This window comes from Peromyscus eremicus, chromosome 15, assembly GCF_949786415.1.
Source record: "Peromyscus eremicus chromosome 15, PerEre_H2_v1, whole genome shotgun sequence".
NCBI lineage: Eukaryota > Metazoa > Chordata > Mammalia > Rodentia > Cricetidae > Peromyscus > Peromyscus eremicus.
In genome coordinates this window covers 18,513,458-18,537,865 of record NC_081431.1, presented here as the reverse complement: position 1 = coordinate 18,537,865, position 24,408 = coordinate 18,513,458, and the positions used below count along the sequence as shown (strand labels likewise).

General features: G+C 39.8%; 1 protein-coding gene across 1 annotated transcript in view; it reads left to right on the top strand.

Annotated features, from left to right (window-relative positions):
- Sdccag8 (SHH signaling and ciliogenesis regulator SDCCAG8) overlaps positions 1-24,408 on the top strand; it is a 200,284-nt gene that overhangs the window by 88,722 nt on the left and 87,154 nt on the right. Inside the window, exon 13 of the mRNA XM_059280536.1 lies at positions 3,341-3,483. Within this exon, the coding sequence (XP_059136519.1) occupies positions 3,341-3,483 (143 nt within the window). The remainder of the gene's footprint in view (positions 1-3,340; positions 3,484-24,408) is intronic.

Sequence of the window (24,408 nt, the reverse complement as noted above, 5' to 3'; positions counted from 1 at the left end):
CTAATCTGCAGCCAGGAAGCAGCCCTGACCCAGTTGGGTGAGGCACAGGATTATTCTGCCAGTGGGAACATGGCATTTCTGGCAAGAGATTTCTCTTCTAACTGTTGGAGTTGGTGCCATGGCAGGTTTTCCTGACTCGGGAAGCTAAGTGTTGACCCTCCATCCAGCTGGTAGGTTATTTGTTGGTTTTGATTATCTGTCCCAGAGAGCTCCTTTGTTGGCACACATAATCCGAAGCAGGCCGTCATACAAAAAAGAACTTAGTATTTCGAAATTAGAATAGATACAATTTTATTCAGTTTATACCAAGATTGTGCTTCTTTAGAGGAGGGGAGGTTTATTGGATTCACTTACTTTGTTGCTTGGTGGTGCTGGGACTAGAACACAGGGTGTCATATGTCCTAGGCAGGAGCTTCACTCTGAGCTGTACCTTCAGCCCTCAATCAGGAATGCTTAGGGCCAGCCATGTGTCCCCTGCCTCGTTATTCTTTCCTGATCCCATCCTTTTGGGTCTTCGCCACATTCTCTGGAGGTTGCTGCAGTCATCACTCTGATTGTAGGTTGAAGAGAGGGTCTGAGAGTCCAGTGACTTGTCCAAGGTCACAGGGGTCAAAGCCCCGAAGCTCTGATTCGTGTGGGCTCTTGAAATGGTGTCCTTTGCCTGTAGGTTTGCCTAAGTGTTAGTGCAGCCGCTTTGTTATGTGAGGATATGAAAACAGCTGCTGTAAGCTTCAAATGGTATAAAGTACATGTGTTGTTGTTGAATAATCTTACAAAAACTGAATCTATTCTTTTTAAGGAAGTTTGGATTTTGTTTTCTTTCTGTCACTCTTTTGTAACCTCTTAATGAAATATACTAGTGCATGTGTTTAGTCTCTCTCACTCTCTCTCACTCTTGCTCTCTCTCTCACTCTCTCGCTCTGTGTGTGTGTGTGTGTGTGTGTGTATGTATGTGTGTGTGTGTGTGTGTGTGTGTGTGTGTGTGTGTAGGTCAATGTTAGGTGTTTTCCTCTCTAGCTCTCCACCTTATTATTTGAAACAGGATCCTGCACTAAACCTGAAGCTTGTCACGTGCATTAGACTAGCTGACTAGCAAGCTTCTGGAATCCTCTGTCCTCCAAGCTCTGAGGTTGCAGGGCAGCACTCACCCTGGCTTTTCCATGGGGTCTAGGGACCCAGACTCAGGTCCTCAGCCTTGCCGCAAACACTTCACTCACTGAGATATGCCCCCAGCCAGATACATCTCATTTTTTCTATAAAATCACCATTTTTCTTTTATATTTCTGTTTTAAGTCTCTCTCTACCCCTGTCTGGAATATTGCTGCTGTCTGTTCAGGGTTTCCCATCTGTCATTCCTTGCTGCCTAAAACTGATCATACACATTGATCCAGTTTTTAAAACTAAACTTCTCAAATTGCATATCTATTTAAGCCATTGTTTCCTACCATTCATAAGAAAAACACAGCCTACAGTCCATGGTCTCTAGTGGTGTGACCCCATCTCACACCCATGGTCTTTTGTGCCTTCCCATTGCTTCACCTTTTCTTGCCCATGCCAATTTCTCTGTCCATGCTTTTGAGGCACGGATTTTTTCTATAATTCATTTGCTAGTTTGGTTTTTTTTTTTTTTTTTTTGTGTGTGTGTGTGTGTGTGTGTGTGTGTGTGTGTACATGTTGTATTTTGATTGTCTTTGTGTATGTGTTTCTCATCTATCACATTAATTGTTACCTGCTGAATCAAGAAAAGATGGGAATTCTCTGAGTTGGTCATATTAAGAACAGATATTTATAAGTAGCATGATGTAAAAGAAAATATTGAATGAAGTTACCTGCTGAATCAGGAAAAGATGGGAATTCTCTGGGTTGGTCGTATTAAGCACAGATTTTTATAAGTAGCATGATGTAAAAGAAAATATTGAATAAAGTTTTCAAATTTTAATGCTAACATAGAGCTCCAGTTCTAGACTTCCTTGCTCTTAATTTTATAAATTCTAAGCAAATAAAATTTGCTGACTTTTCTGTTATATTTTATATCTTTAGTTATATTTAATTGTAAGACTGCAAAAATGTTAGTATAACTTTAATAACTTAAAATATTTTAAAGAAATAAATCAGTTTTACTTGATATTTCAGTCTGAAAGATATAGAAACCTCCTCTGAATGAAAATAATGTGCCTATAAGTATATGGATTTTCAAAAAATAAAATAATATTTGAGAACTCATAGCAAATGACTTTATCATATTGTTGGCAAATATTGATGGTATGAACTGAATGTAGCATTATAAATATAAGAAAAAAATCATTTGCTTTATCTTAGTTGATATTTGCAATGTAGCTGGAGGTCATTCAGAATATTGAGAAATGACATAAGAAAAATTTAAAATATGTGTAAATGCTGTGTTTAAAATGCTCTGGTAAGACGTGAAAACATATTGCATTTTGTGTAGCAAACTTGCTTCTTATTATGTATGAAGTTGAAAATATTCCTGTTCCTTTTTTGTTTTTCATCTTTTTATAGTCTATTTTTTTTATGTCCAGTTCCTTTGATTTGCTTAATGTCATAGATTTTCTGTGATGAATATTTTTACTTTAATGTACAAACTATCCAAAATATAAGTTATTTTTGCTTTGAAATATTTGAGTATCAGTAAGATAAGGAGTTTCTTCCTCAAATCCAATAATAAGCTATGTGCATGTTTGTTACATGTGTATATCCAAGCTCAGTCATGTCAGAGTGCTCTGCCTACATGTCAGCACAGGTGCTGTGCTCTGGAGTTCACACAAGCAGGCTGAAGGTCTTCATGCTGAGTCTGTCCCAACATTGTTGACAAATACTATTAGCATCATGCCAATGCCTTTTTAACACTTCACATTTTCCTAAAAACAAATTGTTTTAACCTTGAATCTGGTTTTTATGACATCTAAGTAAAACCATATCTCTGTCTTTTGAAGTAAACAGTGGCATATTCAATCAGCATCACTGTCTGCATCTGGTCAGACCTTTTAGACAATGTCACATTTTAAAGGGAGTGCCTGTTAGGTTAGGATTACTCTTTAAAGGGCACAAGCCTTTGCATGACAGTGGATTATCAATCATTTGCACTGTTCACATTCAGTTGTTTCATGTTTTAAATTGACTTCGTCTCACAATCCAGAGCTACTCCATGGATGTGTATTTGTGGATGTGCTAATTCTCTTTGTCAAGGAACTGAAGCTAGTCTAAATTTTCCAATGAGCTTTTATTGTATTAAGATTCATGGAAGAAATAAAAGTGGACTAATTTTAAATTCACGTGTATATATTTGATATAGATTTTTTTTCTCCTCTGTCTGCCTAAGGAAATAGAGAAATTGAGACTAGAACTGAGCGAGAGCAAGCAGCATGTGGAACAGGAGCAGCAGAAGGCAGCTCAGGCCAGACAGGAGTGCCTGCAAGTAACAGAGCTGCTGGGCGAGTCTGAGCGCCAGCTGCGCCTCACCAGGTATGCCCTAATCCCATTCCGCACTCAGCACCCAGTGCGTCCCACTGGTTCCTGCCACAGGCTGCCAAACAGTTGTTAGTCTTAGTCATTCAATTCACACACAGCTTTCAGGCATATTACAGAAAGTGGATATGTGGCAAGCAAAACACCCAGACACGTGAATGATGAGTGTGGCAGGGAATCACTGATATATTACAAAACCGTTTGTCTACAGTACTCAAATATTTAAGTGATGCTTTATCAGTATAAGCAAGATGACATATTTCTCCCACCACCACCTCTCCTATTAATTGTATGTCTAATAAAAATGTTAAAATGAAGACTATGAGGAAATGTATTTACGAAAATCACCAGATTCTGTCAGTAGTGAGAGACAAAAGGAGGAGACACGCTAAGAGCAGATTGCAGTGGAGTTGATACAAAAATAAGGGACGTGTTTCCTGAGGAGCTGGAAAATTTGGAGATGAAGTTGAGACTCTTTGCATTCAGATCGTTATTATAAGCAGGTTTGCTGCAGCAAGGTATTTTGTTGCAATGTTTTCCCCATAAGATGTTGTGGTGCATTCGTCACTGTGGCGCATTTAAGTGAGCATGTAGCTCATTCAGAATTAAAATAGGACTCTAGGTTGCAAGCATTGTGAGTTTGCTGATTTAGAAACACACACATGCACGTGCATGTGTGTACACATGCATATACATAAACATACATGCATGTGTGTGTACATATGCACATACATAAACATACCCCAAAAGACAAATCCAGACAGAAGTAAATACTTCATTTCACTACTTCAGACTTTACAGCTTTCGGTTTTTATATCAATCCTGTGCGTTTGCTCGATTCTCAGAGGGTCTCAGTTTTTAGAGAGAATTTTGTCTACAGTCACTGTAAGTTTATGATATTTGATTTAATTTACAACATAAGAAAACACTGGTCTTTCCATTGCAATGCGATGTTGAATTTAAACTATGAAAGGAGAATGATCCCTTTTGCATTAAATATGACAATGTAATTCTGAGCACGGTATGATAACAGATGGAGAAAAGCACTACTTGAACAGCCTGCATTTGGAGAAAAAAAATATTCTAGAGGTTGGTGAACCTCCCAAAGTTTTGGGTTAGTGCTAAGATGCCTCCAGTTCTGTTCAAATCAAACTTTGTTAAAAACATTTTGTTATGATAATCTTCCAAATGGCTTGACACCTTCTGATTTAAGCAGTGAGAGGAGAGAGCAAAAGAGAGGAGAGAAAAGAAAGTACTTTAGACATGGATGATCCCTGGGGAAAGCCCCAACAGATGAAACACTTCGATGAGGAAAAATGCTTAATACTGCAGAATAATAGCTGCTCTTTTAGTGCCCATTTAGAGCATTGTCACTGTGCACTGAGAACACACTATTAACCCCGTTCCTGTGGTTATCTAATCCTCAAAATTTTAAACTTAGCTTCATCATGATAATGTTGCTAGTTTTCTTTTCTGTCAGACTCTATTGAGAACCAACCATTTGTGTGTTAAACACTCCTAAGCTATAGAAATGGGACAGCTTTTAATGTCTTGGTGTGACCGAGCTCTGGTAAATAAATATTAATGCTGCTTCTGCCCCTTTGCGATTCTGTCTTGTTTGGAGTTAATTTCTGGAGTCAAAGTCCGTTAGAGTTTCCCTACAGTATCAGTTTGTACCGTCTGACAAGATCAGCTCCTGCAAGTGGAGCATATTAAGATACAGTCACTGCTGAAATGGACGCGTGGTAACTAATTCCTTTGTTCTTAAGAGAAAAGGTTGTGCTGGGTTCCCGAGATAGCTTTTGTCTGCTGTGCTTCACTTATACAAAATCTGAAAAAATGTAAGCCCACTTTATAGAAATAAAGCTTAATTGACTATTTCTAAGTGTAATACTTTTTATAAGCATTTTATGCTTCATTTATGTTCATGTTTGATAAAAACCACAATCATAAATTTTAAAAAGACAATTAAAACGCCAGGGAACCAGACACGTTTCTCCTTCAGACTGGAAATCAGCCATGCCTTTTGGGCTGAGTATTTCTGACATGTCTTTTTAGAGTTTTTGCGCTCGCGGTTCTTTATTCATTCAGTATACCCGTGAGTGTGACTGGGAAATGGCACCTTTCTTTTTTGTGTAGGTCAGCTGAAGTACAGAACCTTCCTGCAAGTAAGCATTTCGCCATTCACTCTCAGACATTTTCAGTGACGTATTCTCGCCAAATTTTAAAAAGTAAATATGAAAACCTTCTTATAAAATGATGGTGAAATAATGAGTCAAATCTATATAGGCAGATGAAAAAATTAAAACAGGAGTAGAAATCTGTAGATCATTCCAAAAGAATCATCTACCACTTTTGATATTTGTCCTTATTTAAATTCAAATTGCATTAAAGTTGGGAAATAGAAATTCAGCCTTCACTGAAGGAGCCAGCTGGTAAATATAATGTTTACTTGGTACACAATTATTTATTCAACACCTACTAGGTTTTAAGTAATTTGCTCATCCTTAAGCATTGAGAGGGAAAATAAGAGTCAGTTTCTGCCGTTTGGTTGTTGACACTAAGCTGGAGGAGTCAGCTCTCACATGGAAAGACAGGAGAATGTTACCGCAATGCCGTGCCGAAGGAAGGGCTACTGCAGAAACACACAGAAAGGAGAATGGGCTGGCTCTGCACTGCAGTACAAAATAATAGCCAAAGCTGATGGCTAGGGAGGGTGTTCGCTAAAAGTCTGATTAAATAAGTTTATGTTGAGTTCCAAAGTGGAAAAAGATAGGATAGGTATTCTAGATAAGGGACCGGTATATACAAAGTTATAATTGCAGGAGAAAACATAAAGTCTACTCTAAGGTTGTTGGTAGGTAGGAGCTAAGACTAGAAAGGTTCTCAAGAGGAGACCAGAGAAAGTGGAGTGGGCCATGTAGGTGGTTCTGAGAGGGATCGTCAGTTCTTGAGACACTAAGCTTGCTGTCAACACAGTGGACGATGGGCACTCTGAATTAGGATCCCTGTGCAGCATCGTGGACAATGAGGTAGGAGAAGAGAACCTGGTTAGGACAATGTCATCATCTAAATCTCATAGGTCACATCTGGCCTGCTGTCTGTTTTTGTGTAGTCCATGCATGGAGAATGGTTTTATATTGTTTTAATAATTGGGGCAAGTAAAACTAATGTTTTATCATACCTAATCATCTGTAAATGAACTTTTGTGGGACCTAGCCACAATTATCCTGTGGGTAATGGATGACTGGTGGCTGAGCTGAGTGAGATCTGCAAAGCCTGAACTATTTACTGCCTGGCCATTTACTTAGATTCCTCAGGTGCTGCGAGTGAGGTGTCAGGAGCTTAGGACAGACTCAAGTGTGCATTTTTAGAAGATGAGTGAAAAGTATTCTGAAAAATAGATTGAGGAAGAGAGATTTGTGGAGGTTCCATCAGAAAGGAAGCATAGAAGTCCAGGAGATGGTAATGAAGGCTGAGGCCAATGGCTGTCCCAGCCAAATGAGAGAGGAATCATGTGTTCAAGAGGCATTTTTTAGATAAGTATGAGAGGATCAATCAAAAGTGACTCTATAATTCCTAGTTTAGATTGATTGGATAATCCTTAGCTTCAACCAGGAAACATAAAGAAGTAACAGAAGAAAAGAATGTATTGTACTGGGAAACCTGAGTGTCATGTAGCTTCTGTGTGAGGAAAAAGTGCTGGCTAGAGCTTTTGATCTAGATGATGCTACACAGAGCTATTTAGTTATTTATAGATAGATGGATGGATGGATGGATGGATGGATGGATGGATGGATGGATGGATGGACAGATAGATTGATAGATAGATAAATGGATGGATGGATGATGGATAGATAGATAGATAGATAGATAGATAGACAGATAATAGATAGATGATAGGTCTTCATGATAAGGGACCAGTATACACAAATATATAAATATGAGAGTGCGTTGAAACAATTTCAAGAAAAAAAAAGATTTTTTTTTGCTTTGGGCCTTATGCATGCTAAGCATGCACCCTACCACTAAATACAATCCTAGTCCCAGGACCCTGTTTTTAAAGTTCAATGGAAAAGAGCCACTGGCCAACAAAAGTAAGATGGGGCTTTCAGATGTATAAGAATAAAGAAAGATGATGTGAGACAGTTTGGTGAAATAATCAGGTGCTATTAAGGCTCACTTGGTCGCTAAGGGAAATCATAGAGGATATCTAGGACTCTGGAGACAGACTGGTCTGTGTGTGGCATCTACTACTGCAGAGACAAACCTGATTATAGTGGTGCATCTAGGACTGTGTAGACAAGCCTAAGTTAGAGTGAGGTGTCTAGGACTCTGGAGACAAACCTGGTCATAGTGGGGCACTGGGACTGTGGAGACCAACCAGGGCTACAATGGGGTGTTTAGTGCTGTAGAAACAACCTGGGCCATAGTGTCTTCTTAGGGATTGCACTGTTTTTTAATCTTTAGACAAATTACTCAACTCTTTAGGTCTAATTACTTGTAAAATGAGGTGAGACTAGATTACTTACTCATTTTTTTAATTGTGACTCTGATAGGACTTACAAAATTACCTTTTTTTTTTTTTCAAGACAGAGTTTCTCTGTGTAATAGCCCTAGCTGTCTTGGAACTCACTCTGTAGACCAGGCTGGCCTCAAACTCACAGAGATCTGCCTGCCTCTGCCTCCTGAGTGCTGGGATTAAAGGCGTGCACCATCACCGCCTGGCACAAGAATATTCTTTTTTAATTCCCATTTCTGAGTGCTTAGATTGCTTCAAATATCTTTTGTATAAGATGCATCCTTAGTTTGCACTTCCCAGGGGTTTTTCAGAACTGTCTCTCAGCTTTCCATTCCTGCTTGTTGTAACACAGGCTCCACCAGTCTCTCAACAGGGGTTATGGAGGTAGTCTCCTAACACCTGTCCAATCTTCAGCTAACCCTTGCACAGGGAATATTCACATGCTACCCTCTTGAGTGCCCTCTTACTCTCATCAAAGCCTTCCATTGTACCACACTGGCTGTCATGGAGGTCCACATCACTCAGTGTGGACATTTAGGTCATTCTGGCAGACTCCAGCCTTCCCATTGGAGTCCTCCCTGCTAACCCTCGCTGCTGATTTCCAGCCATGGGCAGCTGGGTGTAACAACCCTTGTAGTGATGGCTGGCACTTCTCTCTTCCCAGTTTTACAATTGAAGCACTGGCGTGGCTTCTTCTCACCTAATCGTAACCTCTTTTCAGGATCTCCCTGAATCCTAACTTTCCTGCTGCGGCCCTGCCTGCTGATTCCTGGTAGAAGAGAGAACTTCCTTCTCTTGATTGCTCCATCCCCCTTGAGGGAAAGCTCTTAGGTTAAGAATATATTAATTTTTGTATAGTTTGGTGCTGTGATTCCCCATAATAGCTTTTAGAATAAAGCTAACACTGGAGGCTGGCACTCACTGAGCCCCAGTCTGTGTCACAGGAATTGGCCAGGAGGCAGCTGTGCTGTCCTTGGAGAAGCTTCGTTAGACGTAGGCTCCTTTTTTCCCAGTTTACAGAGAAGTAAAATGAGTCATCTAAGGTCGCTCAGCTGATACGTTATAGAAGCAGATTTGAACCCCAGTAATTTGCCTGCCAAGCTAATCCCTTATCCATTAGGCTGTAATTCTATGTAAATTAGTAGGGAAATGGATAAATGTGATTGTTCCCGAAAAGACAACTGAGAAAATCAGTAGCGCTAATTTGTAATAGAAATAAGTGTTCATGGATCCTTCATGTAATGATAGACATATCCGTCATGACAGTTAGGTCTTCTTGTGGCCATTCCCTTTAATGTTTGTGATGAAACTGTCACTCTCTTGGACTTCATTTTTATCAAGAGGAAGGAGGCTTTTACAGAAAAGTTGAAATCCCTTTACATATTTATTATTAATAAATCCAGACATCTTCAGACCTATAAGATTTTAATCCTCCATAAAACTCTTCTTTGTGTCCATGTGTCAGGTTAATTTGTGACAGAACTCTAAAGCAACCATTCCTGAATGTTTATGTGACTTAATAGCTACTTACCCTGGTGACACTCTTCCTCATAAGTATTGTACCTCATTGACATGAATTCTTGTACATTCTGTATCTTTTCCTCATATTGGCCCTGGAGGGAAATTCCTGGGACCTGAATTGCCTTAAGTGCAAATGGGAGACATACCCATCATTAAACCTGCAGACCCCTGCTATTATCAATGTGACTACCATGAAAGGTAATTTCTCCTTTACATAAGTGGTTTCTCAAAGAATTCTCAGAGCAGCCATAGAAGTGAGAGACTAATAAGTGATCATTATGCCCTGACCTACTTTTATGACCCATATGGGAAGATCTGACCTCTGACCTAGATAGCTAGCAAGCTGCATTTCAGCTTTTATATCATTTTGAAATTGAGAAAAGCTACAGCAGAGAAGTCACAAGGTTATCCTACTGTGATGGACAGGTTAATTGGGACAACAGATGATTAAGACTTCTTTTCTAGAGCTTCCAGATAACTGCTATAAATGCTTCCCTGAATTAGTTTGACTGCTCAAACTACCAGCATGAGTCAAGACTTTCTCTTTGAGTTCTTAGAAATCCTCCACGGAAGGAATACAGTGCAAGTGCAGCTGGCCTTTTGGTTTCTTTGACTGGGGACTGGCGGCAGCACCACTGTGCCATGGTGTGGTATTGGAACCATCCATGGCAGAGCTCTCCTTGTCTGATGATGCCTCATTCTTTCCGATTTGTCCATCTCATAGAGCAAATCCTTCCTTCTGAAACTGAAGACAGAGAAAGGAGATGCCTTTGATTTCAGACTTCAAGTATATGACCTCCCAACCTCCACTTTCAAAATCTCCAATTCCAGGACCACCTGCTTAGAAGCAGATTGTGTCTATATGCACATGGCTGCCTTTGGGATATGACAGTCTGCAGCCCAGCAGAGCCCCAGGGAGCCAGGGGAAAGTCACACTTTGCTGGGAGAAAGTTCTTTTACTAGGAGGAAGGTGTGAAGGACCCTGGGTAAGGAAAAAGCAGGTGTCTGCTCTGTTATCCTTGTTTATTTTAAAATATGATCACTGATTTTTTTCCTTGGCCTGAGAAATAGTTTGGAGAGAGAAGAGAGGAAGGAAGAAAGCTTCTCTGTTCATGTTGCTCTGAGCCTGGCATTGCCAATGTATATCTGAAGAGGCATGGCCAGTTCACAAGGTCACTTGGTTATTTACTGTAGAGAATGAACTCTGACTGCAAGAAGCAAAATGTAAAGAATGCACTGAGTATGTGCCAATATTGCCTGGTTCCCTACAACAGTGTCTGCTTGCTGCTAGTGTATGGTATGAGAAACTTAAACATTGAGTCAGTATAGAAACTAATATATTATCTGTATAAGACATGTTTCTTTTCCCCTTCTTTTTCCCTCCTTCCCTCACTTCTTTTCTTACTTTGTATTAGGGGTTGAATTCGGGGCCTTGGTATGTTATGTACACAGTGACCACTGAGCTACGCATACCCACAGCACCTCTGTAAATTTAAATTGCAACAATTGGTGATGAGTGAGCTTTTTAAAAGTGGGAATGGGTGCCTTTCTTATTTAATATTCATTTGTGTTGCATTTCCACAAAACTAGTACTTTGCAGGATCAGGAATTCAAACCTACTTGTTTAATTAGAAGAAGTTTGAGATGCTCCCTGTCTCAGAGCTAACACTGAGTTAGATGGAGAGCAGTCCTTAATAGATAAAGAGGCTGTCTCAAAGAGTGAGGCTTGCAATTACAAGTAGGAAGGGGGGAAAAAGCAAGGTTTGAAGTAGGCCATTAGATAACACAGTCACACACACAGACACACACACACAGACACACACACACACAGACACACACACATACACACACACACACACACACACACACACACACACACACACACACACACACGTATAAAAACAAAAAGTCTTTGAGGGTTGTAAAATCTCAGCTCTTGAGCCAGGACCCAGACCTCTCTTATTTTTGGTCCCTCAACACCAAGCTTGGCATCAAGTGTTTGGCATAAATTTGCCTCTGCTCTTTATCACTAAGAAAAAAAATGCGGAAAAAGTGCATTTATCCGTTAGCTTAGGTCACAACCCTGGGCTCATTTGGAGAAGACAGTGTAGCATCAATGTGTTTCTTGCTGTTACACAGTTAACTTCATTTTTTTCCTCTTGAGTTTTATTCAAGAATTTTTAGCTTAAAGTTTCCATTTAAAAGTTAAGCTCATTTTCCCCCTCTTGTACTCCTTTCATGAATAAATTAAGCAGAGAACGTGTCAAAAATAATTTTAAATGAATATATGTGCAACCAGCCTCTTTAAGGCCCAAAATAGATGGCCTTGGTACTGTTATAAATGCATCCTCGTTGCCTCCCCCACCCAATATCAAGGAAAGCAGGCTGTCAAGGAGCCAGGAAAAGAGAGGCATTCCATTTTCCTCTGGTGGACACCACACTGCCTGTGCAGGGTCTCTCCACCTGTCTGACAGGCGAGGCCCCCTGGTCTCAGTGTGGCCCAAGGCAGAGAGGCTTGAGTCAGAGGCTGCCAGGAAATGTGTGTCTGCAGGTTCTGCTCAACGTTCCCTGGCTCGCTCCTCTCAGTTCTGCAACGCCCAAATGTGTGTGCAATGAAAATCAACGCTGGGGATGCTCTCTTCTCCCCTGCAACACAGGCCCACAGCCTGGAGCATGGTGGCAGCAGCAGCCAACTCATTTTCTGAAGAAGCCCGGAGGAAACCGAGAAAGTATTGCCCACACCACTTGCCCGACTCCACAACAACGAGCACCGAGTTCAGTGAAAATAGAAGGGGAGAAAGACAACAGTGTGTCGTTAGTACAGTACTAGTCAGGGCATTCTCAAAGAAAGTTCTGTTCCCCAGTATTGCCTACAGTATACCCTAGGAAAAAGGAAGGAAGAAAACAGTGGACTTAATGATGTTTAATTTCTTCTCAACCACCGCCTCCCTCCTAACTGGGTTTGTTTAGTAGGTCAGTTGTTAGGCATTACTCATTTTTTTTATTTAATAACCACACATTTATTACACAATGAGTCATTGATTGATAAATCCAAGAAGTGAAGCTTTATTAAAAAGCCTGAGATGGTTTAAGAGGCTGGAGATTTTTCAGTTTCCTCAGGGACCAGACTCAAATTCTGCCTCATGGGGTGCACACTGCTGCACTGTTAGGCCATATACACAAGTCGGAGTGGGTAACAGACAACTTCAGCTCAGAGCAAGTATCAAGTGGTGGGTAAAAGCAACCTTGGAGAACAGCCTGTCAAGCACACATCCAGCTAAGGAAGTCTGTGTTCCACCATGGCTGTGTGTGGCCTCCCCCAGCATGCATCCCATCATCTGGGAGAGAACTGAGTTTCTCCCGCTTTGACCATGTCCTGGGGTGTACAGGGAAAGATGGGTTGCTTGGGTTCTGGGGTCTAGGAGGGATTGCTTCTCCAAAGAGGACACTGTAAGAAGTTGGCCTTGGAAACTGCGTTGTCTTTACCCAATCCTGTTTGTGACTAAGAGAGTTACCAAAAGGTAGAGGAGTGATTTTATATAAATGCACTTCCACTACCGAAAGACTTCTACAAAATAAAGTAGCATGACACTATTGGTGTATATGCATGTCACTGTTGGTTTACATGGAGGGGTGGAGGTGTCGTAAGTGGGTGGCCCTCGCCGGCTTTCTAGAAGCTGATCTGGTGTGATCTTCACTTGTTCTTGACATGTGTCCTTCCTTGTTCCTTCACCTTGGGGAAAACCCCCAACTGCTCTTTATTTCTACAGATCTTAACTGTGGCTTGATGAGGGTGTGCAGATATGTAAAATCATGTTAACAAAAACTCATATAAATTGGAAGGGTTGTTCATCTGTATGTCCAGGGACTTCAATGCTTTAATATGAATTTGTGTAAAATAATCTAATTAACTGTCACAATGTTCAGTCTAGAGAACTTGCAACAATTGAGGGCATGATCCATTACTCTAGCCCCTCTTGACAAGGTTGTAGTGCTAACAGATTAAGGCTACAAAGAATATTTTGCTAAATGTGTTCCTTCCTGTTTTCTAACCTTACACTTACATAGTCTTTGTCTTGAGAGGGAAAGCCATCTGTCCCTTCCTGATACTGCCCTTTGCTACTGGAAGCAGCATTGCAACCCAGGGGCTCCTTAACTTCCGCTGTGGGTACTGGTGTCACTTCTGTCCCTTCCCTGTCTCTGAAAGGAGACATGGATTCAGAGTCCTTAGTGGTTGAATTGGTCAACAATGTTGGGGCTGAGGAGAGATGATAATCCTATTAAAGAATAATGAAATCTATCTACAGTAAAAAGAAAGTCCGTGTCAGAACTGTAGTGGAACCCACATTTTGCTCCTGCACCCAGACTGATTTTCACAAAGAATTATCTGTTAAAAGTAGAGGGATAATGGCACAGGAGAAAACCCGTGTACTAATACACTTCTTAGATGGTGTTTCATGTTTGCTTTTCATTAGAGTCAGGAATGGTTCGACTCTGTCCTTGTGATTCCGTCAACATTTATCCCTATCTGGTTTTCGTATACAAAGGCTTGGGGATGCCAGGAAACAAACTGTTAACGGAGAATTAACTTCTTTGGCATGCTTTCATACTTATCTTCCAAATTAAAGAAAATGAAATGGGCAGAAACAGAGTGTAGATTACCTCCTTTTTGTCAAAAATGGTGGGAATTTGAAAATTAATAATAAAGAAGGGAACAGATGCAGTAACATGCCAGAGGGAGATTAATGTGGAGAGTGAAATCTGTGAGCAACAAAACTGAAGCAAACCGAATCAGTGGGAGGTGGTTGTACAATCAAAATCAGGATAAAAGAGAAATTACAAACAACCCTGCACTTGTCAAAGTAGTAGTGATGAAATCCTGACTCTGCCAGCAGCGAGAACCTGTGTTAGCACTTTGGGGTAAGGATGGTAGCCGGGTGCCAGGTAGGAGGGCAGTGTTAGGTTGCTGGGCAGCAGCCATCTTGTGTAGAACAGATGGCACTGAAAGCTGGCAGGGGAGGGGCTCCTTAGCAGAACTAATCAGACAGTAACAGATAGGGCAGCTGGGAAGGCTGACCACAGAGAGGGAGCCTGCGGGGTAGCTGAGTGCCATGATGTTTGCAGTGGTGTGCCCATTGGTCTGAGAGAAGACCTTGCAATGTCTTTCCCATCTATGGACGAACTGAAACTTTTGTTCAGAAAGGAGAATCGAGTTGGATTATGTCAAACTTGGGGGTGGAGTTGAGTGTTAGACTGAGAAGGGGAACTGTCCATCTCTGAATTCGTCGCATGGGTTTTCAGTGTCAGCTTCGGTGGAAGTTTGATTTTTGCAGCATGTGTGGCTCTGGCATTCTGATCTCCGTTGTGGCACACGGAGTGATCACTTTATATATTTTATGCATCAGTTTGCAGCATCAGGACTATAGTTAAAATTAGAAAAGACTTTCTGATGTGATTTTTACCACATACGTCTCTCACAAATGAAAACTAAAAGCAACCAGATGATATGTACATGTCTCCTTAATAATTCTTCACAACCTAATTTAAGCTGTGTGTGACTCACAGCCACTAGCTCTCCCTTTTTGCCCCATGTAATTATGGATTGACCATCAAAATCTAAGCATACTTTAGAGCCCAAACCTTAAAACAAAAATCAAATTACTTTGCAAAAAAAAAAAAAATGAGAACCCAACCTGTTAAATTTAATTGTGCATAAAGGAACCATCATTCTTGATAGGTCAGTACATTTGTACAAATGCTATGATTTTGACAGTGATATCCAGGTCTCTGACATCTGTTTTCAAACTTGTATCTTTCTTTCTCCTTTTTTTCCAGAAGGTTTATAGTTTGGCTCAGTTTATTCATTTTGGAGGGGGAGGGGGAAACATTACCAGGATTTGAAATAGGTGGTATAACATAGCCATATGCTATTTATGCAGCAGTTTCTGCAATAAATCTAATTTGGTGCTGTCAAAAAATTAGACTTATTTGATATAGCAGCACATTAGTAAATGATTGTGGCAGATTTAAAGTTGTCATTTAGTCTCTTCTAACTCTTAACAGAATCTTGCAAACCTGTTTTCCCCCCTCATCGAGTCTATGAAAACGTCTCAGGTCTTTGTCCTACAGATCTGCAGTATTTTTATGCCTTAAATTCAGTTGCCTTAAGGTAACTGAGAAAAGGGGTGAAAAGTGAATATCTCCTGTTGTCAAAATAACACTGGCAGACAAAACTCAAGGAACCAGGGGAGACAGTAGCGTCTCTAGCCTGTGTAGTTCTTAGAAAAGCTGAGCAGCCAGACGCGTTCAGAATGAAGAGAAGCTAACATCAGCTCTTTATTAAGGAGCTTAAATGTTTTACCTTCCATCCTACACCCATATGCTGTTTTAGGAAAACTGGCATTAAAGATGTGAACGGCATCAGCTCTGTCTTCACCTAGTAGTGCCCTTAGAAACGGCTTTCCTCTTCCCTACTGCAACCTGGCAACATTACTGTGGTGCTTTTTTTTTTTTTTTCCTTGTGGAATTTATGTCTCAGGTGTTGTTATCAAACTAAACTTTCTCCTTTCTACTTTTCCCATTTCGGAGATACAAATAAGCACACTGAGTATTAGGCAGACAAATATTTGTGTTCTCTGAAATCCTAAGTGAGTCCTTAAGAATAGCCTGATGCTGCTCCCTTTCTGTGCCTTGTGCTTTTACGGAAGGGAAGCGTGTTTGTGTGTGTGCATTCCGGTGCCCATGTGTGGCTGGAAGTAATGTTAAAGCTCACTGATTTTTCTCATTTTGTTTCTGTTCTTATCTATCAATTTCCAAAAGAAGGCGACCGGTGTCTTTCTGAAACACAGTTTTCTGAGGAGCAACGGTTCTTGCAAGCAGGCTCTGTTAGGTTAGCCTTCTGCTAATGCTAGTTCCTTTCATGAAGCATAGCCACCCAGAGATGATCTAATTACCAGCACTCTCTCAGTACCATCCAGAAGCCGGGATCCAGGTGACCAAATTCCCATCAAACACAGATTACACTAAAGAGAAAAAAATACCCAGAAAGGTATTGAGCTTGCTGGGTCCATCAGATGCAGTTTTGAAATTTTCTCCACACAAAGTATAAACTATTTAGAAATTCTGTTTTGGGGAGATAAGAAAAGAATACTCTCCTTTGATCCCATATTTTCAGTACAAAATCCATATATTAAATATTATTGCATATTACATAAGAAGGATTTAAATAATATATTTAAGTTCAGTAATATATTTGGAATTGGTGCTAAATATGTCCCTTCAGTTAGATTTTTAAACTGTAAATTTTGTCTGGCTTTGTATTTAGCAACACGATGATTTTCCTTCACATGTCCAGAAAAGTGCTTTGAGAAAAATCTGTTTTATAAATTGTACATATTTAACCAATCAAAACCTTCAGGTTCAAATTTTAAATTCCCTGTGTTTTCTTGACTTGTTATAAATTAAAACATGCTTTCTGTTTTTAAAAGAAAAGTTGAATTCTTTAATTTATAAGGAATTTATAAAAAAATTTCAGACTTTTGGGTTTAACATACCATCTGAGGTTTGTTTAAATCTCAAGGTAATACTACAGAATATCCATCAGCCTCCTGAATGAATGGCACCATGTCATATTTAGGTGTCCATTGTGACAGGGTTTTGGTCACATCCCTAAAGAATAGCTTCCCCTTTTAAATCTGAATTGATAAATTTGAACACAGTCACTGTTTTTTTTCTTTCCTGGACAGTAATAATATCTAAAATACTCGTACATGATTAAACCTAAGAGGCTCTGTGTGTCTGTCTTGTGAGGCTGGTACCGTAGCTGTAGATGACAGTCGCTTCCACCGAGCATCTAGTTCCCACTCCATTTCTGGGGGTTGCTGCTCCTCACAGGGCTCCTCTGTCAGGCAGCTCACACTTCTGTAGGTAGACTGTGTGTTCGCTCGGCAGCCTCCCTTGTCTTATTATTTAAGCAGACCTTATTTTTCAGTGCTAGATTTAAAATGTGCACGGGTTAATGTGTATATTCTGGATTATAAATTTTTCAAAGCAGTGATGGAGCTGTGTGTTAATCCTTAGCTTATAATTGAAATGGTACATATTTGCACATTTTAAGCCTTTCAGTGTAAAAATTCTTAATTGGAATACTTTCTCCCTTGGCTAATTCATTAGTGAAAATATTTATCCCTCAAGTTAATGCTACATACTATGTAGCAATTTTTACATAGTGTAAGCTTGTTTGCGATATTTTGATTTCACTTTAAAACTTTTATTTTGCTTCTGATACATATAGTTCGTACTCAATATAATGAGAAGTGCAGACACACATGAAGAAAATACATGTCAGCTGTCTGCTTTTACAAATGATCATTAAAATACCCTGTCTTTACTACTTTGACTCCAAATTATTGTCTTCCCAAACCCAAAAGTAATTTTCACAAGTAAATTACACAACAGAACTCCATCTTCTGCTGGTTGGCAGTAGAGGATTTAAATCCATGCCGACAGTTCATTTGACAATGACCTTGAGGGGCTTCGCTTCTTGAAGAAGAAAGCAGAAGCTTGCGGTAAACAAAGTTCACTTCTGACAGATGGATTGAATGACAGAAAGGTTGCGAGTGCCAGAATAGCCCTGGCAGAGGAGGAAATGTTCAGTGGAATCCAACAGGAGAGGAGGTGTGAACAGGTGCAGGGTTGCTGACGGAAGGGGAACCAGATGGAAGGAGCCACAGCCAGTTTATTTAAAGGAAAAGGCAGAAAACATTGAAAGGCTGTGCGATCAGTGGCTAAAAGTGTTCATAGAGGAAGGTAAAAATTCACAAAGCAAAACTGCACAGTGGGGTAGCTAACACTTAGCATAATGGTAGTAATTTGTGAGTTTAGTTTGGAAGTTGCAGTTGAAATACATTCATCTTGGCTCTTTGCACCATCAAGTATAGATATTTGAAAGTTGTTTATTTTTTTTAAGTTTCCAAGCTTTTTAAAATCCATCCATTAATTTATTTTTTTTCCAGGCAGAAGCTCCGTTGTGATAATACTAAAATTGTGTCGTCAGCTAAGAAAAGAAAAAAAAAAATAAAGTGAAGGTTAACATTCCATTCAGATTCATCTCGTGATACTTCAGTTTTGTTCACATATGGGAAGCAAATGCATGCAGTGTTGGGTGACATCTGTAATATCTAAGAAATTTGCAGTGTTAGGCTCGATGCTGTGGGTTGTTTTTGTTGTTCAGAGTCTCTGTTCATTTTGTGAAGTCCAGCATCTTATTTCAGCGAGGAGAATGCCTGAAAATACACATTTGTTGGCCACAAACTGCCAGTCAGTTTCCTCTGCTGAGGTTACCCCAGCTTCCATGGCCTTTTAGTGACCTGCCTCCAAGCAGACCCCTGCACACTGAGGAACAGTTTGACATAGGAATGACATACATACAGTAGAGCAGAAAAAGAGGCTTTTCTTGTTTCCTTGGACATTTTAAAATTAAACTTTCTTCCGTCCATGCTAGTAGTCTGTCTGGTCACACCACACATGCTGCTTCCATGAGCCTTTGTCTCTCACATTATCTTGAGAAGTTTCCTATGTTAGGTGGCCACCGAGAAGATGCCAGTGGAGGAGGAGCTATCAGGAAGGAATCTCAAAGACAACAACAAAAATGGATAATTAGTTTGAAGTTGTCAGAACTTAGTAATTTATCCTCACATATGTCTGTATGCTTTCACAGAAACTAGGGACACAGGAAGTTGAGTAGTATTCACACTTCCTGACCCAGAACAGTCTGGATCAAGCCAAGTGTGTCTGACTAAGTCTGCATGTTTGGGACACTTTGAATTTCCAGATAACCTAGGATCTGTGATACATCTTTGTCAGTAAATATAAAGGACCAAACTTTGATTATGAATTGAGGAAGATGTTCATTTATTTCTATTGGCTTGTGGACTTGAGCACTTCTGGTCTCATTTTAGTTTGGGTAAGGTTGTATGCAACCGTGTTTGGGAGGGAAAATACAATGTTATTTCAAACTGGACTTGAAAATGACTGGAGTCCATTTACTTCCATTGTAATGAGCTGGGTATGCCACCTTTCCCACCATAGTGACTGGCTGTCTTCCTCTGTCAGTGCCTGTAGCATGGTACCACTTAGAAAGTGGTAACTAGGATGCACATAAGCTGTGGGGTTCAAACTGCAAGACAGAATAAAGTCGTACAGCAATTTGTGTTATACATAACATGTAATCCATAGATTCAGTTGCCTGTCCTTCATGGATAGAACAAGTAACTTCCCCTGAATAAGTTAAGTTAGTTGTACCCAGCGTAGTGAATCTAGGGCCTTTCATTAAGAGGGTCTTGCAAGGTTCTTTTCAATGAAGAAATAACAGCTTGATTGCTGTTAACCATCTTTGATTGAATACATCTTCTATTCCAGCTGCACCAGGCACCACTCATGTTTTAAAATAAAGAAGCCACGATCCTTTTTCACAGATATCAGACACAGTAGCAGATAAAGTTTGTAAGTTTATGTATGGATATGTTTGTCCATATAATCTAGAAAACATTATGTACCAGTTATAAATTTAATATTATTAAATGAATGGGTTAATAAAAGCATTTAACTAATCCAACACTTGCTGTAATAGTGAGAATGGAAATGCACTGAAGCTAAGTGGCTTGCCCAAGGCCACACCTATTTAGTGGCAGCAGGAAGTAGAATATCCATCTCCTTACTAAGTGTACTGATCTTCCTGCATTCTACAAGTTCTACCATTTGGACTAATTGACAGTGTGATTTGTCAGGTAAATATATAAAAGCCCCTAGCACATCATAATACCTTATGGAACTTTTCTATTAAGTCTCTATGTATCTCCCAGAGGGAGATTTTAAAGATACACATTAGGAAAAACTGAGTTAATTTATGGTAGGAACCTATAAACTGCCATATGAAATTATTTGTTCTTCCTCCTCCTCCTTGCGTCAGACCTCCTGCTCCCCCTTACCAGTCCATTTGTGCTGAGCTGTGCAGCTCACAGAAAGATAAAGAAGGTGATGTCATCCACTTTAAGCTTCGCCAGTCCTCTGAAATGGGGTGCAAGATGCAAAGGTTCTTTACCACCACCCAGAGAGTAGCTAACTGTTCCCACACCAGTCACCTCACTAGAAGGGCTTCCCTGTCTTCTACTGCAATCTTGCTTCTATGAGTGTTCTTGAAGGTAACATTGGCATTTAAATAATTAGTGGCCATTTGGTTGAATATAGATAGTTTTCAAATGTGATTCTGAGATTTACTGGAATAAACTATTAGTGTGGATACTTTGGTCTATAAACCTTTAGACAGTCTTTGGCTGATGCTGACAAGGATGGACCCCTAAATTGGACTCTGAGATAGAGTTCATTTTCCTGCATCCCTCAGCACATGGGTCATCCTTCCTTCCATATTTATACACTCACTCCACGGAAGTGGAGTACCCCATGAGTAGTAAGCAAGCTCTCAAATTCAAGAGCTTTGCATTTACTGTGTGTTAACTCTGCAGATACAGTGGGAGGCGCATATAATTTATCCTTGGTTCAAGCAGACTCTACTAGTGAGCTTTCTATAAATAACCATCTTGAAATGATAATGATGCCTGAAATTGGGACTCTCAAGAGGACTTAGACTGTGTCGCCCTAGCTTTTCTACTCACTCCTCTTTCTGGGTTTTCAAATTAGATTCCTTCCAGAAATTCAACCCCACCGCTTTTTATGGATGTTTGAAACCATTCACTGGCTTATTTGTATTTCTCAAGGTGCAGATAATGTCCTGTAAGAAGAGAATTAACTACAAAGGCAGAAAATTAACTCACCAGGCAGGGATGGTTCACTAAACTGGCTAGCAGGTTGATAACTATGTGGTCTCTGGGAGAACTTGGAAAGAGTTCATTTCTTACTAAAAACAAACGTCCAAGGGTGGGAACGTGATTGCTGGAAGTTGAACACAGAAATCCCTGGGAAAACTCTCAGATAACCTGTTATTTCTCACTTAAAAGTTACGGAGAGATGATTAAATAATAAACATTTTCCAACTGCATTTCAGTCTGCAATCCATGTACAGAAATAGATATCTTGCTATCTTTGAATAATTATCTAATATGGTTTGTAATTTAAGTGTGACATTATATTTTGAGAGTTACTTAAAATCAGATTTAATTTACAAAAACTAACAGAGATATCATCACTTTTTGAAGGGTGGGGACTTATACTGGGGATAGAACCCAGGGCCTCACACATTGCAGACATGCTGTCTGCCGCTGGGCTATGTTACCAGCCTTATCATTTATCTCATATAATATGGCACGTACTTCAGCCTTAGCTGTTCTCAGTGTCCCTTTAGAATTATTCTTTCTTCTACCTTTAGGTAATGACTGGCTTATTATCAGGGTTAACAAAATGTTGTTTTAATAGCATTTATTTTTTTTTATAAATTTTGAATTTTGATGTCTTCATAAAGCATATACATTTAGTATATTTGAGCAGTATACTTACTTTTATTTGTGGAACACTGGATTAAAAATAATGCTTTGATATGGAAGGTAGACCAAGGAGTTATGCATAGATAGACCAGCATGGGAGCCACATGGAAAGCAAAAACTACAAATAAGTTACATGTATGCTTATAATTTTTCAAATAGCCCATTTTTTTAAAAGTAAAAGGAAGCTGGTAACATTCATTTTAATGGTGTGGTTTATTTAATTAAATAGTAAGGAAACAGTACACTTTTCACATGAGATCAGGCTAACACATTGAAGACATTTTTGCCTCTCTTTCTCCCTTCCTGCCGTGCCTTCTCCCCATCTGAGTCTGGTTCATAGTACATGTCGATTCCATTAGCCCCATTTCAGATGCGCAATAGCCTCCTATACGAGCATCTGCTAGCTGTAAACTTTTGTCCCTAAGTTTTCCCATTATACATAACATAGATACAGTTATATTGTATGAACTTACACCCTGGATACATAATGTAGATACAGTTGTGTTATATGAGCTTACACCTGGATTCTTCCTTCTGTGGTTACAAGTTCTTTTAATAAAACAGAGTTATTTCAGCTTTTTCTTGGCAGTAGCCAAGGCTCATTTCGACTGTCTCTGTTCTGATGCACCATCACTTGAGGAGGAATAAGATAGAGGAGCAGATAGACTATACCAGCATCATAGTACAAAGGTTCTAGATCTTACCACCCCATGTTTGACACTTTAGAAGTTGTTGAAAGTAGCTTTGATAAAGTAAGTAACTAGATGCTAGTCCAGGGCTCAGGTTAAGATACCTCTTAACTGGTGGTCCACCCTTAACATGGGGGCTTCATGTGGAGACCCCACAGCAACCTGATTTCACTTTATGAGTGAGAACAATGATGTTGACTGAGATGAAGTTCCCCTGAACATCACACAGTTCTGAGAGGAACCAGGCCTTAAGTCTAGGCTTGTGTGTGCCCTGGAGTTCAAGTGCACATCCACTGTGTACTACCATTTCCCTGTTAGCTGTAAGATGGAAGGTTTTATTTTTCCTCAAGGTTGACTGCCCTTGAGATTATTATAATTACTGCTTCACTTTGAATAGTCCTCTACTAAGGAATAATAATACATGCAATGATTGTATAATTACTATTTTTGTACATACTGTGTTATCATTAAACCAAAAATACTGTATGCTCAATATCTGTATAGTTCTATAAGGAGAGGTGACCCCATTAGTGACCCCATTGTTTCTTTCACTTACTAGGATGTTAGACACACTTAGGGCACAGAGATAACACACAGAGGACTTTATTTCCATGCCTGGTAGACATCAGAGCCCATTTTCTTAAATTCTGCCTCATGTGTACAAAGGAATGCCACAGTCCTACTGTGAGTAGTGGGATAAAGAGATGGTAGCTCAAAGGCCATCTGTTCTCAGAATTATTATGGAATTTTACTTGCTTACATTCCTCTTCTTGGGGCATGAGTAACAAGTAGAAATATAGAAGTGGCTTTGAAAGTAGCTTTAGGGTAGGCAAAGGAGCAGGTCATCAAGATGGAGATGGAGGAAAGGTAGCGGGAGGGCTGATGAGGTCACACTGAGAGGTGAGAGGACAAGGAGGACTGCTGAGCACCTACACCATGAAGTAGAGGAGACTGAAGAGTGTCCATAAGAATTGTCACCAGCAAGTGTCACAGAGCCAAACAGAAAGGAAGGTAAATCATGACACCCAAATTGCTGAGGCAAGAGAAATGTTTACCTCATTGAGAAGAACGAGACAGTGGCAATCTGAAGACATTCAGGTCTGTTGCCCCTATAGAAGCATAGTACTTCTCATCTCTGTGGTGGACAATTCACACAAATGTCACCCCAGCATTGGAAGTGAGCTGCTCTTTCTGTTACCAAGTCAAGACTAGAAGTCAGTAAATCACAGTGATGAGTCCTAACCACAGACAGGCTGAGTGTTTGACCAGCAGCTCTCAAGTTAAGCAGTAATTAGACTGACACACTCTAAAAGGGCTACAGGTTAAGCAATAATGGAATTCTACTGTCTTTACTACAGCAATCCTCACATCTTCAAACTCCTGGCTGATTCTTCTACTTAAAACATAGCTGGACACTGAGATAGACTCTCAAGAGGACTGTGTATTCAACTTATGAGCCTTAATTATAAATGAGAGCTTGTTGATTTGGTGTAGTTTGCTTAAGAAAGTACCAGCATAGTTAATATATTTTAAACGTATTTCTACTGCAAATGGCCAGTATTCTATTACCTAGAGTGTGTCATGAGAAAAGTCTCTTTCCTGGCCCTCCAGACTAATAAGCATTATTCTGTCACATTTGATAAATAAGATATCATAAAAATTTACCTAATAATAATTTTAAATGTTATGCCAT